Source organism: Grammomys surdaster, unplaced genomic scaffold (genome assembly GCF_004785775.1).
Source record: "Grammomys surdaster isolate TR1022 unplaced genomic scaffold, NIH_TR_1.0 531, whole genome shotgun sequence".
In the NCBI taxonomy this organism is placed as follows: Eukaryota; Metazoa; Chordata; class Mammalia; order Rodentia; family Muridae; genus Grammomys; species Grammomys surdaster.
In genome coordinates, this window is record NW_021604950.1 from 142,527 (window position 1) to 161,176 (window position 18,650).

At 44.4% G+C, this 18,650-nt stretch overlaps 1 protein-coding gene across 2 annotated transcripts in view; it reads right to left on the reverse strand.

The window, feature by feature from the left end:
- Chchd6 (coiled-coil-helix-coiled-coil-helix domain containing 6) overlaps nt 1-18,650 on the reverse strand; it is a 200,680-nt gene that overhangs the window by 70,427 nt on the left and 111,603 nt on the right. For both annotated transcript variants that reach the window (XM_028781752.1, XM_028781751.1), the window contains exon 5: nt 9,323-9,406. In XM_028781752.1, coding sequence (XP_028637585.1) covers nt 9,323-9,406 — 84 coding nt within the window. The remainder of the gene's footprint in view (nt 1-9,322; nt 9,407-18,650) is intronic.

Below are 18,650 nucleotides of genomic sequence, written 5' to 3' on the forward strand. Positions count from 1 at the left end.
ACACACACACACACACACACACACACACACACACACACACACACACACACAAAGAAAATCTATGTGTGTACTGTTGCAGTAAGGTACCCAGCAGAGAAAGTATTTGCAAAAAGCTGCCCCAGAGTTGAATCTGTAGCCAGCCAAGTTTCCCATGCTTTCTGCAAACATGATTATATCTGTAATTTAAAAAGTGATGAGGAAAATATCGCACATGTAAAGTCAGGGGAGACCAGCATTATCACACCTGCAGTGGAGGGTGAGCTGCATTAGCCTGTCCTGCATGTGTCACCCCTTCCCCTGGGAGATGTACAGAACTCATGATCCAAAAATTTTAACTCTAAATATGCCTTTTTCTAGAAAACCAGTCCAATGGCTCTAATGCTGTAAAGACCTAGAACAATACAGTGTACTGACAGGTAACTGGTAAGTAAAGGCACAGACAGGGCAGGAAGTTGCTAGTTAGACTGAGATAAACTGGATGTGAAAGGTTGACGGCAGAACCAAGAACTGAAGGAAGCATGTGTGCTTATGGTCCCATTTTTGCAATTACTGAAACATTACCCTGGTCTGGCTGTGTAAGTGAGCACTGAGGTGAACAACTGTCACTTCTTTTAAGGGCAGGCTGATTTAGCTAATTTCCTTTTAGTCTTTATGCTTATCTGTATATTCTCATTTTCTTCTAACTATGAACACATATTATTTAAGAAACAAACAACAGGCAATTTAAGAGAAAGGCAGTTTTATTCCATGGCTGGATAAGCTCCAAGCAGATGGCCCAGTAATTCCTATGACACAAGTACTCAAGCAGAGTTTGGGGACTGAGAAGGCAGCAAAGAGCATCCAGTATCATTCAGAGAATACTCTTACCTCATAGGTCCACACAGGCCTGGCTGTGTGTACTGCTGTATGCCGACCTCTGGGTCTTTCAGGCACTGAGTTCTGAACTCTGGGGACATAAAAAGGGGGTCAGGGGAAGAGGCCAAAAAGTGAGTTAGGTAAGGCCATGACAGGGAACAGCACTGTTGGGATAGCAGGCACATGTAGGCAGCATAGGGAGTGGTCACAAGGGGATTCTAGAACAGGAAATACTTGTCAGTCTGGGAAGGGCCCAGAGACACAAGCCCGACTCAAACCAGAGTCCTGCAGATTAGGCTGAGGAATCTTGGCCTTGTCCTGATTGCAGTAGAAAGACAATGAAAGACACCAGAAAATCTTGCTGCACAAGTGGATGCTAGATCATGGGTGGAGTCCAGAAAAAAAGTACAATAGTGGGAAGGAAAGCTATGGATTCAGTTCATGTAAGAGAATCTACTAGGCTGCCATGATGGAGGGAGGATAAGGTGGCTAGGAAGCACTGGCTCAGTGATGTGAGTAGGACACAGTCCCCAGCACTAGGTCACATTATCCTCAATCCCAATGTCAGGGGGCCCCTTTTTGGCCTCTCACTACCACACCAACAGGAAATACTAAGAGGTTCATATGGTCAAATCCAGTTGATCTTGGCCTGTGAGGTGAGCACTAAAAAGAAAAACTGGGAACAGTCTTGGAGCAGCTATCTATCGAAAACTATTTAAGAAAATCCTTTACAGCTGGGATGGGTGACAGCTTTCACATGTAATGAAAAGCCACTCCTGGCTCTCCAACCTGTAAGTGTCCATTTAGGAGACTTAATGTGCTGTGGGGACCAACATACAATGCACATGAGCAGGAAGCACTTCATATTATGGCTACTGCAGGAATGCACAGAAACCACTCCAAGATACTGATTAAGCTGGGCTGAAAAGGACCCTAGCAACACTAAAAAGCAAACAACACAAATCTGTAGCAGTAAGCAGCAGTTTAACCACAGGGCTAGCCTTTGACCTGGGTGGCAACTCCCTTTCCTAACAGGCTCTCCCAGCATTTAATTTGACTTCTCTGGCTTAGGATGGAGACAGTGGAGGTAGAGGTCATGGTGGAGATGAGGAAGATGATGGAGGCAGAGGTGGGATGCCAATCTTGAATTCCTACTGAGACAGGTTATGGTTTGAATATAAACTGTCCTCCACAGACTTACTTGCTTGAATATTTGGTTCCCATATGGTAGCACCACTTTGGAAAGTGGTGAAACCTTTGATACAAAGGTCTTAGCTGACAGACACTGGCAATAAGAATGGACTGTAAGGGTTATAGCCCAGCCCTACTTCTACTTCATTTCTGCTCTGTGGCTTGCCAAGATGTCAGCAAGTTGTGCCTCAACCTGCTACCACTGTACCTTCCTTCTCCTACCATAAATGGGTTGTACTCTGTGAGCCAAGAGCCATTAATCCCCCCTTAAGTTGCTTATGAAAGGTATTTGCTCACAAGGAGAAACATATTTAACATGACTAGTATAAGACAGCATCTAAGTCCACAGATTGGGAGCTTAACATTCTCTCCATACTACAATGGAAAAACTAGAGAGCTAGCAGACAGAGACATGGAAACAAGAATCCCTGCTATGTGAGGACAACAGCAGTTACACTGTTCTGTTACCCCTAGCTGGGATCACTGATGGTGGCTTCAGCTGATGCAAGGATACGAGGCAATGGGCTCTATGCAATGTCTTTATTGTGTAACCTGTAACCAAAGCTAATAATGCTGTCCTTGTAAAAATGCAGACTCCCAACGGTCTTATGTCCACAAAGCTAAAAGTGGTGTTGAAAACCCAGCACTTGATACTGTACTGTGTGATTCTTAAGCCACTCAAGACAGGGCTACTTTCTCACATACCGGAAAAAGGACACAGGGCACAGGTTCCCAGATCCACTGCATCTTCTGTCTCTCTGGTGCACAGGCATTTCTAAATAATGTGCTAATCCAATCCCACTCACAGCTCATGAGAACATACAAATGTGAGGTGCTATGATCAAAACAAGGCACCAGTGGAGCAGCAGGCCGACAAATGTTCTTGCTCCCAGCCTGGTACTGAGGTAAAAGACTTTTGGCTTCAGATTTTTTCAGATATCTCCTTTGGGCTAGGAGCAGTAAGCTCAGTGGGTGACATATGTTCTCACTTGCTCTGAAGGCAGGTTCCTGTCCCTGTGGCTGATGTCCCCATTTCCCACTGTTTTAGTTTCAGATTACTATGCTGTCCTCTGTATCCCTACTCTGGCTGCATCTCTCTCTCTCAAGGCTTCTCTCTGGGAGTCCTTGTCACTTGTTTCATCTCTACAAAAGTGCCCTGCTTTGCTTCTCAGTGGCATCTCTGAGCTGTGACACAAGGTAGGCCTCCTGTACTCAACAGAGGTGTCTAATGGACATGCCTGTGCAGCTGTTCTTGCAGCAACAACAAGTTTACTCACCATGTGACCCAAAATCTTCACTCCTAAAGAACCTGTGGCCATTTGTTGGCATGCCCGCCTGACTCTGGATTAGCTTCTGCTGGGCCCTTTCCAAAAGGTGATAGGAGTGTTCATTTCAGATTTACAGGTTTCCCACTCATTTCTCAACTACCAATATATTCTTGCTGAAACTTCTTGAAAACACAGCCAGCCCTTTCCTCCTCACATGCCTATCTCACCCCTGTGGAGCCCAGTGTTAGCTTCTCTTGAGAGATCTGACACGGGCTCCCTGGGTGTGGCTCACAAGTCCTGCTCTACAGGCTTTCTTGGGTCTATGCTCTCTGCCCCTCAGCATCCAGCTTGCTTCCCACATTCTCTTCCAAGCCTATGTAGAGAGGCAGCATGGTGTGGTGGAAGGAGCAGACTCCATCTATCAGCTGCATGGCTTCTGGCAGCTTGCTCAGCCTGTTTCCGAGTTCTTTCATTTGTAGAACACATGTAATATAATCTAGCTTGCAGGGCTGAAGCCAGGATCAGTGATAACTTATGAAAGGGGCCTGATACATGGTACAGGCTCACAAAATCAGAGTGATGACTATTGTCTTGTAGGACCCACTCCGCTGGACTAACACTTTTCAATCATGTGCTGGACATTCTGCCTCATACGCACATGTCTAGAATTAAGCTCATTACTGTCCCCAAAAGCAGTAGCTCACATGACTTTCTTTCCTTAAATGGTACCATTATTCTCCTGGGTTTTCCAGTTCAAATCTCTCTCCAGCTTTCAGGCCTTACAGACTTTAAAATTATCTAAGGCCACACTTTTCAGCTAGGTCCCTCAAAATCACATGCCAATATCTATTCAGCCCCACCTCCCATGGCCTATGTGTGGGGCAGCTCTGCTAAGGCAGGGTCTCCACCTTTTAGGTTGCCATGGGCATTTTGGTCATTCTCCAAACACTGCTTCCACTAAGCAGCCTTCTTGGCAAAGCTTCCTTCTTCCCTTCCAGAAACCAGAATGCATTTGTTTCCTGTTTATGTGCACATACTTTCTTCTCTTTATTTTGGAAAATATTTACTAAGCCCCTATTATATGCCCGACACTGCATTCCTGGCCCCCACCAATGAAGCGCCCTTTCTGAATGACGCTGATCAGGATTGTGCTCAACAGCTTTTACAGGAAGGAGGGGGAAAGCCATAGACACTAGCACGGACTAGTCAACATGATATGTACTGGGTGTGCTACAATCTGTGGAAGGGCCCCAGGAGAAGGGACAAAGTAGCAGAAGGTATCAGGCACTCCCTGGTGGCCTTCCCTCCTCAGTAGCAGTCCTTTGTTTCCAAAGTCTAACACACTGACAGATGAATTCTTCATAGGTCAGAGAATGGACCTTGCCCAACCCATGCATCCTCTTCTAGTCAGGGCTTTACCCAAGGTGACAAGTGTCCCACCCCCATGCTACACATCTTCCAGTCAGGCCATCTCCACTGTTCAACCTTGTAACCCTCAGATCTGCTTTGCTGCTTTTATGTAGATACAACACAGACATCTCTTCCACACCTGGCCTCTTTTACTTCCTTAACAGGGTTTACAATCTTCATCATCATTGTCTGCCCATTCTTGCTCTTCACTGGATAGATGAATGGATTCCATGATTCTGGTCTGAGGCTCTCCTGAGCACTGCCCCATGGCTTCTTCTGGAGAATCTTCTGTGCCACTAGGTATGTCCACACCTGGTTATAACAGACCTGGACCTCAGTTTTTCTTAAGTGGCTTTGTTGGTGTACTCCCATGGCTTTGTCTGAGAATTTCACCTGCTCTCACCTCTTCCATGTTGGTCCTTCTGCTGAGTATACAATAGTTTGACCCTGTGGGTGAAGATTATGGCTCCCTGGTATGTACATGCTCACTAGCAACTGAAAACATTGTGAATACACTGATTGACACCCCCAAGCAACAAGGATACCTGTGCCTAGTCAGGCAGGCTTTGAGAGTGTGTTAGTAAGAAGGCTGATCAGGACTGTTTGGACCTGTTTACAGCCCTTCTTTATCAAAGGAAAAGGAGGAAGAAAGGGTTCACTACTCAGGAACAGGCAAGCAGGATGTGTACAGATGTCTGTGCTGAGATAGAGCCAAAGTCCAGGAAGAATACAGACATTTCTGAGTTTTGTGCTTTCTCCAAATTCAGTCTTGGAAGCTGGCTTACAAGCTTTCTCCTCGGTGAAGCTGACAAGTTTGGGAAAGTAAGACAAGGTCTTACAGAACTGAGGGGTCTTTGTGGCTCAGAAGCTAGAGCATGGGCATCATTTCTCTCTATTCCAGAGGACTCCACAAGGTGGAGCCACACCTTGCTTATGCCTCATACCTCTCCTCCATACCAGAGGATCCATGGCCTGCCCCAAGCCTCACACCTCCCCTCCACACCTGAAGATCCATGGCCCTCCCCAAATCTCACCACCTCCCCTCCACACCTGAGGCTTCCATGAAACAACAAACTTGAATCGATGTGGAATTAATGAATGGATATGTATTTAAACTTAAAAAGAGGGAAAGGGTAAAAATAACATTAAAGAGAACTTATTACTTATGTCTGTATGCATTCTGATGTTTGCTTTACATCAATAATCACTCATGCTAAAATAATGGGCAGATCATCACTTCAAGGATAAGAAGGATATAAACACTATACTCAGCACAAGGTTGCATCATTACCAAGGCTGAACTAGAGGATGTCTACAGGTCCTTAAAGCATTCTTGTCCCCTTCTCTTACTCAGTTCAATGGGCCATGGTTAGTCACACCCAATTGAGCTTTGTCAGCAAAAGTGGTCAGCTCTGTGAGCTTTTCAGGCATTTCACAGGAGTCTCTGCCAGAAGCAAATGCATGGTTGAAGAGAGACAACTCATCCCAGCTGATTCCAGGCAGTGTGGGGATCCTGCCCCAGTTCTTTCATCTCCTAGAATTATTCACAAAAATGACAGCTGAGTGCATGTTCAGCTGGAGTGCAAGCAAGATGGTAAGAGGTCCTCTAAGCATGACTCTGAGGACATGCTGGTGCAGGTATCTAACACACAATAAAAATTCTCTTGGTGTATGAGAAATGCTAATGTGAACTAGACCCAGCCTCCTGCACAATGCCTTGCTTGTGGGACTCCTGGTATGCATTCATAAAAAGCCTTATGAAGTCCAGAGAGGAGGCTTCTCCATTCCAGAGAGCAGAAGATGGGGACAGATTGTCTTCAGTATTGAAACTCACCTCAGCATACCTAGGTTCAAACTCACAGCATGCATGTACATACCCATGTCCATGCACTAATCCCAAACTAAAGAACTCATTATGTATGACACCATACAGAATCCCAAGTGGCTACAGGACAAAACCAGCACCTTGTCTAGGGCAACACTTCCATAGATACTACCTACATTAGTCTCCATTCCCTCCTCACAGACAGCATAGATGACTCCATCTTAAAGATGAGGAAATGGAGACATAGGGAGAAATGGGAACTGCAGAGTAACAGAGAAAACAGCATTTCAGATGCTGACATCCAGGCTCTGTCAGCTCAGTTGGATGGATGGCTGTCCCCTGTGACTAGGATGCCTACAGTTTTCCCTCAGGTGCATGAGAATCTTCCACTGGCCCATGTTCTCAGTAGTTCACTGTTATCCCTGGCAAAATTCAACACTCTACACTTATACCTTTCCATGTGGTACAGGATATAGTTATTTGGAAAGTTTGCTAAGTACAACATCCTCTACTTCCACACTAAAAGGTCATCATAGCAGAATAAACACAGCAGTATAAAAGCACCACAAAGTCTTCTTCTCCTGATGAGCCTGGATGGTGTAGACTTTCCTTCCCTGTCTGTCATTGTGGCCAGGGGAGGCCCACATAGAACCCCAGGACTGGCCTCAAGGATGGCAGGTGGCAGAATTCTAGCCTGAAGACTCCACCATTATACCTTACTCCTGCCTTGCCCTGCACTCTGCCTTGTTCAGAGGTCCAGAAGGAGCCCTTTTCCCCCAGGGTAAGATTCCACTCTCCATGGAACCAGATAGGGTTCCACTGTCCACATCTTCCCTACTTCCTCTTAGAACAGGCTCTGCTGCCAGTGTCTACACTTAAAGAAACAGAAAAGGAAAAGAAAGGGAAGAGAGAAAGAAACAGGAAGGGGATGTTGAGGGAGGGGATGAGGAAGGACGGGGAGGAGCATGATGGCTGGAAGGTCTGGGAGCTACAAATGGCTAACCTAAGAGTGTTCACAAACAGAAGCCAAACTGAAGCAAAGCAGCAGCTATAGAGAGATTGTCAGAGGCTGTAATTTCTTCTTCTCAACCATTACCAGAATAAGCTTATCCATGGAAAAGATCAACCCTTCTTTTCAGAACTAATACAGGTAAGCCTCACTCTTTGGCCTTCCTGCAACCCCACTACCTCTATACCACTCTCTATCTGCGGGGATGTGAGGTGTTTTCCTCTTTATCATTGTCAGCAAAGCACTACCAGAAAGGAGAGCATACTTTGACAGCTCCTGTCAAAGCATAGAACTATTCACAAGCATGCAAAATTCTGTGTGTGAGGAGTGGAGCGCCCCTTTCGCAGCAGTAGAGAGGAAAAATGGAGGTGGAAGAGCCCGGTAGGAGGATTGCCTCTCCCATGGCAGAGCAGAAGACTGGCCTTATAGAGACACCCAGGAGGAAGAGGAGCACGATGAAAGGAAAACAGATTTAGAGGAAAGCTGCTACAAGGCCACTTCCTCCCACCCTACAGAAGCATGTGCGCAAGCTCTGAGTAGCCAAGCCCAAATCAGAGACGAGGAGCGCACAGCAGGAAACAGTACTGCACATACAACCAGAAAGAATATCTCCATGCCTGAGAACATATGGGCGACTGTGATAATTAGAGCCATAGCTGGTGGATTTTTTTTTTAAACTCCTCTTTGTAATCCCAAATCACAATTCTTAACATGGCATGCTACAGTCAAACCTGTGCACGCGCTGCTTTGTGAAAGCTGGCTCCTTAAAGGCCGCTTGGCACTGCTCAAGCACGTGCTTAGGACTGCAGGGTATCACTGTCAGGGCTCTATCCTCAATGCTGGCTTTCCTCTACATGCCTGGCAGAAGTGGACAAGCAGGTGGCTGTGAAGCAGGGAGCCACTGCCCTCTTGTCCTCATTACCTGGAAATCCAGAACCCACACTTCTGCCAGCCTCTACTGTGGCGTGCTGCAGGAGAAAACCCCCATGGAAAGCAGGCCCCTCAAGCAAACTGTCACTTTCAAAGTTCCAAACCATGACAAACGACAAGAGAAGACTTGCCTGCAATAGCTGGTGGCTCAGATTGCTTGGCATGAGAAAGAATACTTTTCTTAGGCATGAAGGAAAATACTTTTTAAAAAAAATTTCCAACCTTCTTTTCCCATGCTATAAGCCATTTCTTTGGAAAATCTGTCATAATTAGCAAATTAAACCTCCCAAAGTAAGCATATTACCAAATAAATTTTCAATCATAAATTGCTAGCATTTAACCAGGTAAAAATGCCTGTGACTCTCTGGCATTCTTGGGCTCATCCTCAGAACAGAAGCAAGCATACAGCAGCAGAGTACTTTGATCTTCCCAAGTCCCAGGAGAAAATCGATGATACAACTTTAATGCATTTGTACAGCAAGGCTTCATGTTATTATTATTTTTATCCAATGTAGCTTAACTCAAGTAAAAAAGGTATACTGGGTCTTAGCACCGCCCTGTGGTGAAAGTGAATTATTTTTCTAAAACTGGATTGTAGTAGAGCCAGCCACATTCACAGAAAACGGCCAATTAAAAAGCAATTATCTCTGTGATTGCAACTTGTTGAAAGGCTGGGATCATGGTACTCCTGCAGAGGCTAGAGGATGGGCATGTCCACAAGGTGACTGGTGTTGGAGTAAGCCAGCATGGGACCCGCTGTTCTTCCATCATGGTGACATGCTCTGGTCAAGTACCTTTGGGACCTACGTAGAAGGAACCAGGCCCGAGTCTTACCTTCTCCTGGATGCGCCCCTGCTGCTCCTTGTAGAAGGTGTCACGGCGGCTGAGCTCGGCCTCTCTGTTCTCCAGTTCCCTGGCCTAGTTGGAGGAGAACAAAGCCTGAGTTAGCTGGCAACAAGAGTGCTGAACACGTGCCACAGGGAGAAGGCAGCTGACATTCCTGCTCAGAGCCATGCTCAATGAGAAGAACAGTGGTAATGCACAGTGTAGAGAGCCTACACTATGGCCAGTCATGCACACGTATTATCCTTAATTTTCACAACAGCCCTTCAAACTGTGTAATTATCATTAACGTTTATTGAATGCTCTCCATCTGCCAAGTCCTGGTCTACATGCTTCTTGGACATTTCTAGGCTCCTTCTAAAGCCTAAGAGGAAAGTAGGGTGTATTAAGCTAATCAGGGTCAAGAGTCACAATGGATCCCAGGAGACACAGCAGAGGGGACAAGTAACTATTCAACAGCTCACAGCCATGCAGAGCAGAGATGAACTTGGGCCTGGCTAAAGCACCAAGCTGCCTCCAACCTCACAGTTGGGAAGGAGCAGAACTTGGTACTGTTTTTGGAGTCCTGATACTTGGTGGTACACCATGCCACTGTCTTATATGCTAAGCTATCATGGCAGGAGTCCCCATGTACAGCAAGAGAGATTGAGTCTTAAAGAGGAGGGTAAATATTTCTATCTACCTAAGGGATGTGTTTGAATGAGTCCTTTGAAGCCAGTTTAACAGAGCCTCCCTCCTTTAGTCATGACTTTGAGAGCCAGGGGGAACAGTTTGGAGTTAGCAGCCTGGGGGTACAACCCAGTCCTCTCCTTAAATAGCTAGATGACTCTGAACTACTTCCTTGCTTTCATAGACCACCTCTCTGGTACAATGGCTAAAACCAGAACACAAGTGTTCTCTGCTTCCCACACCCACAAGACTGTCTGAAGGCTGAGAGTACTCCAACAGAAATGAGCAGGGTCAGAACAAGGCCTCTACGTAGGTCCATGGCACTGAGGCAGCTGGGAGCTTAGGGGAGCTGGGAGTATGGACTGGAATACCCACATCTTCACTGGGCTTTCCAGTACTAAGTATCAGGTTCCATTGCCTCTGTCCTCAGTACACAGATGCAGATATCACAGGCCTGAAAGGTTAGGACAGTCTGGGGTACGTGGAAGAGGAACATTACTCATAACTGTCATCTACCCATATGAGGTCTGTGTGAGCAAGCACTGCACCAGACTCCTGGTGGGACTTACCCTCATCATCCCAAGAGCAAAAAGCTTATCAATGATTGATACCTACTATGAACATGAGTCCACACAATTTCCAAGTCCTGGGCTTTTTATTTTAAGCTACACTATGGTATCTGCAGAGGAGTCTTAATCCCTCAAAAATACAAGAGAAGAAAAGAGGTAAAGATTCTGAAAGTCCCTCTCCGCAGCAGTGATGTTGCCTAAGAACCTTCCAGAGCTGCCTGCATACCAGTGTGAGTATGCACATGCTAAAAGGGCTGGAGGAAAGGGTCAAGGTATAGGCAATGCTAGGCCAGGGGCTGGGCAGAAAGCTAGGCAGTGGCCTCTCTAGTTCTGGGTAAGCTGCCTTCCTCTTATGTATTTCCCCTTACCTGTCAAACAACAACTTTGCTCCCTAGAGGCTGAAGAATCTAAAAATCCCAAGAAGGTCCCAGAATGCCTAAGCTCCAGTAAAGCTAAACACAGACAAGGGACGACATGCCTGGATTTCTCACAGGATCTTTCAAGAAGGCTCCTTGAATGCCTCTGGAATGCCAATACTCGAGCAAAGCTAAACATAGACAGTGGACTGAATGCCAGGGATTTCTCACAGGATCTTTCAAAGCACAATGATGAGCTGATGAGGCTGTGTCCCAGGCACACAGGTATGGCTAATATGTGTGGGGCCTTTCAGCAGCCCAGTACCAACTGTGAATGATCTCTGGTGCAATCAGAGGAGAAACACATCTGATACAATTAAGCAGCCAGTATTGGAATATCTTTCAGAGCATGGACCTGCCATTTTCTGACCTGTATTTCCAGCCAAGCAGAAATATGACATCTAAAGGCAAAACTATCATAAGTCTCTTCATTTGCTGTTTCCTAGGGGATACTGGGGCAGGAAGGACAAGGGGGCTCATCTAGGCATGTACCCAGCCTCCAAATAACATACTGTGATTCTGTCACTGGTCAGAGACTTCTGGAACACTCAAACAGCAGCCACTAGGACACACATCAGCAAATACCAGCAGAAGTAAAGCTCTAGGCAGAGATGCCTTACCATAGACTAAATGCCCAGGCTATAGCCTGAAACTTACCAATGTCTGAATGCAAAAAACAATAGTAAGGTCAGGTAAGGCTCTTATGTCCTTGCCTACTCTAGTCACCTGTGAGGCTGGTAATGAAATCTACATGAGTAATTATAGATAGGAGGTATCACAGATAAAGTACAGTCCGAAGGCTTCCTAGAAACAGGCATTTTTCCAGGTGATATTGAAGTGGCCATCATGGCCCTAGTAACTGGCTTAGCAAATCACTGGCTGTTCCCAAGTTTCTCTTATGAGTGAGATATTCCTGAAAAGGGGCCTCATTTATATCAGATGTACTCATGAAACTCAGTCCTGATAGGGAAGCAAATATGTGCACTGATAGTTTTGGAGTCTGATGTGCTGGAGAGACTATGACCCAATAACTGACTCAGTATCAGCAAGCAGGCTGCTATTTTGTCTAAAGAAATTCCCATCCAAGTCTTTGAGGAAAACAAATACTAAGTCAAACCAAGTATGTTGCCTCCAACACACAGTACAAATATCACCATGATGACAATGTGCACAGTAGAAGGCAGGCTTTGAGTGGGAATGGAAGGGATCTTCAATGGATAAGTAGAGGACCTCCTTCTATCAGATAACACTGAGTATGCACTTTGATGCACCACTGTAGCTCCACACACAGCAGGGGCAGAGAGAACACATGCCCGAAAAGACACAGTCAGGTTCAAAACCAAGATTAAAGAGCCAACACAGAAGGGATACTCAAAGCAGTAGGCAGAGTAGGAGCCACAGGCCTGCTGGGCTGGGCAGCCAGGACTGACCTTACAATCTTGAAGGATAAAAATAAACCCTGCCCTTCAGAGGAAGAGCAGGAACCAATCTGGACATCTGGAGCTGAGAGTGAACCCTGAAGCAAAAAAGAAGCATTACAAAAGTCCACAGACCCCTCCCCCCCAGCACAGGGTTTTCTGTTTGCTTCAACCCAGACAAGTGAGAGGCCCGAGAACCAACACAGGACAAGAGCAGCACCTGCTTTCTGAGGCCTCTGCAGTGTATCATCACAGCTGTGCAGATAGAAAGAGGAACTGGGCCTGACCTAGTAGGTATAGGCAGTTAGAAAAATATCATCAGGGTACAAAGGCCATGCTGGAGGTGACCCGGAAAGAAAGCAGCCAGACAAGTCTCCCACTGTGAATCTAGACTCATTTGGGTGAGGAAATATAGTGGCAAAAGTATCAACCCAGATCAAACTAATGTCATAGGACAATGTCACAAGGACAAAAAGCTTTTTACTGTGAAAGCTTTAAATACAGGACAAAATGATGTAATAAAAAAGTAATAAAATATATCACAACCAAGAACTAAGACATCAGTGTGCACATACACATGCTCAAACACCTGTCCCAAGCATGCCAGCATGTCACTCATCTGGGTAGGCTTCAAGGTGCTTTTATGCTCCTAAACAGAACAAAAGTATCACCTTAAAAATAAAATAGGTTCATCAAACATACAGGGTATTAAAATCCCCCATTGATAAAATATTTTAATATACTGTTTAAGTTGCCCCAAAGACAAATGAATGACTTCTAATTTATAAAAAAGAAATTATGAGCATGAAATAGGCAAACCACAGAGAATATAAATATTCAATTCTTTAAAATAAAGACTGCAGTATGATACAATCAGCCCTAAGCATTGGGCAGTAAAGGGAAATAGGGGAAGTGGGCATGGCACTGAGTAGAGCAGGTGGGGATGGCAAATAGACACGAAGGAGAAGCTTGGAACTGGCCAGCACAGACACATGGCCACCGGAATAGTAAAAGAACAGCAAAGGCAGAGACCTGGAGCCCCTGAGAGTAGAAGGCAGTCAAGAAGGCAGCACTGATCACACTGAGAGTAAAGATAGGGAGGGGAGACAGGGAGCAAGATACAGAAGTAAGGAGACAGGGGTTGGAGAAAGCTGGGCAGACAACAATAAGGAGAAAACACTGAAAACCCCATAGAAAAAAATAAATGAGCTCTTACAGAAATATGTGGTAAGCAGCCTCTAAGAGGCAAAAACTCTCCTCCAGTTCCAACTCACTTCCAACTCAGGCCTTCCCTAAGAGTGGTTTGGACTTGGAGATAGTGCTAATCAGCTGAGTATGTCAAGCATAGTGTGATGTCACTTCTGATCTCTGTTTGGCTCTGCTGCTCTCCTGGCCCTCTTGCTTACTCTTAGCCCATGAACGTCCCTGTTATGAGCTGCCCTAGGGAAATACCCACATGATAATGAACTGAGGGCTGTGAGGAAGGGAGCAGCCAGGGAGAAGCTGAGGCCTGCAGATCCTCATGCTTCCAGCAGCCAGAAGGAAAAATGCAAAAGATCCTTCTCCAGGGAGGCCTTCAGCTGCAATAGCTGCCCTGGAGAACACCTGGACAGCAGCAGGGTGATGTCTGGAGGCTGAAAAGCACCCACTGAGCCAGATCTCTGATCCAACAGTGAAAACACCACCCACTTAATTTTTTAAATTGATATTTAGCAAATAATTGATATTTAGATAATAAAATTTAAATTGTTCAATCTCATCCTTAAGGAAAAAAGATCACTTTGGAAAAAAAAAAACCAAGTAGATGTTACCTCCAAGAGATCCAGACACCCATACAAATAGTCATACAGAACACCACCAAACCCTTCACTGGAAAGAAATAAAGACTGTAGTGTGTGCCACTTTGTACATAAAAGGGCTAGTATTATATCAAAAACCTAAAATATGGGAGAGAGAGTGAGAGTGAGTACACTCACCACCAAGAGATAAAATACTAGAAAAAATTCCCAACAGTTCAGACATCAGAATCAATCCACTATGCTGGTGCATGAGGGATCTAGCAGAGAAGAAAAGATGTGAATGAAAAGATAGAGTTTTACATTGATGGGAATGGCCTCCAATTAATACACATCTGCTGCATCTAATCTTACTGAGGACTCCTACCTTGCTTCCTTTGAGATTTGACTTTAGTTACTTCCAACAAGATTACCAAGAGATTAGGTATGAGTCTGGGATCTCACAGTCTACATTGACACAATAATTTTCGAGGAACATGAAGCAGGATTTCAAAGCCTTTGTGTTTCTTTCTAGACTTCTTAGCACCAGGTTGTTGCCTAAATAATCACCTTTGTAGGCTGTTGAAAAATGGTTATTTTTCAACAATTATCTATGGTTGTTTTTAGACAAACTCTCTGGAGGTGCACGGGAGGTCTGTAATGAGAGACTGAGTCAGGTCAGATGAAGATGATCTTTTAAGAGGGGTCTTTCAGAGAAACAGGAGGCAGTAACAACACTGACAAGAGCTCCAGTTGTCTGACAGTGTCTGACAGGAGACTGGCATACTACCTGTGAGCTGCTGTTTTTGAGACTATCAAGGAGCTTTGAGGAGGGAGAGATGGAATAGAGCCAGTTAAAATGGCCAAAGCTTTAGTGTTCTGACTAAAAGTCTCCCATTTTCTTTGTTCCTTTTGTCCCCCCAACCCCAGACAGGGTTTCTCTGTGTAGCCCTGGCTGTCCTGGAACTCACTGTAGACCAGGATGGCCTCAAACTCAGGAATCCGACTGCCTCTGCCTCCTAAGTGCTGGGATTAAAGGCGTGTGCCACTACCACCTGGCTCCCATTTTCTTATACAAATGTTCTTGTACTGCATTAATGTTTAGAACTGTGACAAAGTATCAGGTGTTGTGACACACACCTTTAATCCCATTACTTGCACTCAGGAGGCAGAGGCAGGCAGATCTCTATGAGCTTGAAGCTAGCCAGGTCTACATAGTATACTCTAGGATAGGACTACATAGGGAGACTCTGTCTAACAAACAAACAAACAAACAAACAAAAAAAACCCTGTCTAAATGTAAACTCTATTTCTGTAACTGTTTTCAATGTTTTCATTGGATTGGCAGAGGACCTTAGTCTACCATTTGCACTGACAGGCAGAGATGATATAAAATCAGGGGTTACTGATTGGACAGATGCAGCCCAAGGTAAGTATCATGAACCTAGAAACAAGTCTCTATCCACATCAAACACAGAGAGGCCCACTCTTCCTGCTGCCCCTCATTTCCAGGAAGGATTTAAACTTATGTCCTACTAAAGATGAAAGGCAACATGTTAGTCCAGACTACCATACCCGGCAAAACTATAAGTTGTAACCAAAGGAAAAACTTCCCAAGCTAAAAATAGATTTAAGAACTGCCACTAAGCTAGTACTACAGAGACGACTAGAAGTAATAGGTAATTCTGAAGAGAAGGTAAGAACAAAACGCACAAGAAGGAACAAGGAATGAATAAACCAATTTAATCAAAAGAGGTCTAAGGAAACACCACAAAAATCAACAAAACAACAGTGATTAACACACACTGTTCAATAATAACTCTTAATTTTAGTGGTCTTGATTTCTCAATAAAGAGATATAGACAAATAGGTTAGACCAGAAAATAAGTTCTATATATTTTTTTGACTCTAAGAAACACATTTCACCACCAATGATACACATTGCTTTGGGTTAAATGGATATAAGAAGGTATTTCAAACAAATAGAACTGAGAAACAAGTAGACATAGCTATTCTAATTCTGACAAAATAAACTTCAGATGGAAACTAGTCAGATGAGATAAGGGGGATCACTTCATATTCATTAAAGGACAGAGTATTACAACTCTAAACATATAAGCATCAAACTCGAGGGTATCCAATTTTACAAAAAAAATTATTAAATTTGAAACAATATATTGACAGTATCAGAGTGATAGTGGTGATGTCAACACTACTCTCTCACCAATAGACAGGCCATTTGGGAAGAAAACACAACAGAGAAACTCTGGAGTTGAATGGCATAAACCAAACGGACCTAACATATCTACAAAACATACTTTGTAAACACTAAAGAATACAAGTACTTCACAGCAGCCCAAGGAACTTTCTTCAAAATTAACTACATATTAGGACACAAAGGAAGTCTCAACCAATATAGGAAAAATCGAAATATTCTTCATTTTATCTTACCACAAATAAAGAAAGGTACCAAGTGCAATAGGAATGACAAGAAGTATGCAAATACATAGAAACTAAATAACACATGGGAAAACAATAACTGGCTCAAGGAAAAAAATTAGAAGGAAATTTGGAATTCCTAGACTTTAATAAAAATGAAAAGGCAACATCCTAAAACTATGGAACACAATGAAGACATTCCTAAAGGGAAAGTTTACAGAATTAAGTATCTACCTAAAATTTTTTGACAAATCTCAAATTAATAACTTAACGATGTATATAAAGGCCTTAGAAAAACAAGAATCCACCCCAAACACACACACAAAAGGAAAGAAAAAAGGAGAAAAAAAGTAGATAGGTAGAGATAAACTCAGAGCTAAACTTAAGTAGCAATAGTTAGTTCTTTAAAAAAAATTAACAAGGGCGGGGAAGGGTTGGGGGAGGAAGGAAAGCGGCGAGTAAGATGGAAGATGAGGAGGTCGCTGAAGCTGGGAGGAGGCGGCAGACAGCGGGGCCAACCAGGATCTCCCAACCCGAAGACAGCAGGCAGCCCAGTAATGTGATCAGACAGCCATTGGGTCCTGACGGGTCACAAGGCTTCAAACAGCGCAGATAAATGCAGGCAAGAAAGGATGCCGCCGCTGCCACCATCGCCTCCTGGATTGTCTGCCATGGGTCGCACTGCTGTGGCAGACGTCTGGACTTGAGCAGAGGGAATAACCTGACTTACTTGCACTGTGATCCCCCTTGCTCCGCCCACTGTGACCTTGAACCCCGTGCACTGTGACCTCTGCCTCCCCCCTTCCCACTGTGACTGGTCTGTTGACAAGGGCTGTCCCAAGTCAATAGAAAGGGAAAGGGTGGGGATTAGGGGAGGATTAAGGGAACCTACCAAGGACTCAGAGTAGAGGGTCAGACAGTGCCACTTGGCCACTTGGGGTAAAGCCGGTGCCAGCAATAAATAAATAAATAAATAAATAAACAAACAAGATTGACAAACCTAAATCAACGAAACAAGAGGGTCTAAAATAATAAAATTAGAAGAACACGGAGACATTACATTACAACAGACATCAAGGAACTTCAGAGGATCATAAGGGTATATTTTAAAATTCCATATTCTGCTTTGGGTGCAGACTCAGGGTACCTCTGGCACTTTCATTCCTGTCTCTCCAAATGTCATCCTTACAACCTGCCTGAAAGTGCCTCTCTTCACACTCTATTCCCTGGAGACTCCACCACCTGGGCAGAGCCATGGTTCCCTTTTGTCTGTTCCCATCAGCCTTTTCTCCTAGCCCACCTCCATTCCTTTGTGTCAACCTGTAGAAGCACTTTCTACTAGAGACCCTATAGCCACTATATTTGCCTAGGATCTAAGTGGGAAACAGCAACTAAAAAATGGGATGGCCACCCAACAAAGACCAGACTGGATATCAACACTTTAACTCCAGATGTTGAGATCCCAGCCCCCAAACACAATCAAAAACAGCCGAGATAACATGCCTCCTCCAGAAACCAGCAGCCCTACTGCAATAGGTCCTGAAAAATACAATTTAGCTGAAGCACAAGACAAGAAGTTCAACATAGTAATTATGAATATGTTCAAAGACTTTGAAGATGAATAAATGCCTTAAGACAGTGAAAACACAAAAATGAATGAAATAATGGAAACATTTCAACATATGGAAGTAGAAATAGGATCTGTAGAAGAATTTTAATTCAGAACATGGCTGCTCTGGGAAGAAATCACATCCAAAGACTCTTCTAGGTCTATGTGATCTGGCTGGAATACACATAGTTCTTTAATCCCAGGAGACAGAGAGGCAATCAGATCTTTGAGTTTAAGGCCAGCCTGACATAGAGCAAATGATCCAGGTATGGTGGTACATGCCTTTAATCCCAGCACTCAGAAGAGTGAGACATGCACATCTCTGAGTTCTAGTCAGTTCTTTTCAGTCATTTTGTGGAACTCAGAGACAATTTTACCAGGAAAGTTTTACAGAGACAGGTTGAAGAGAGAAGAAGCTAGACAC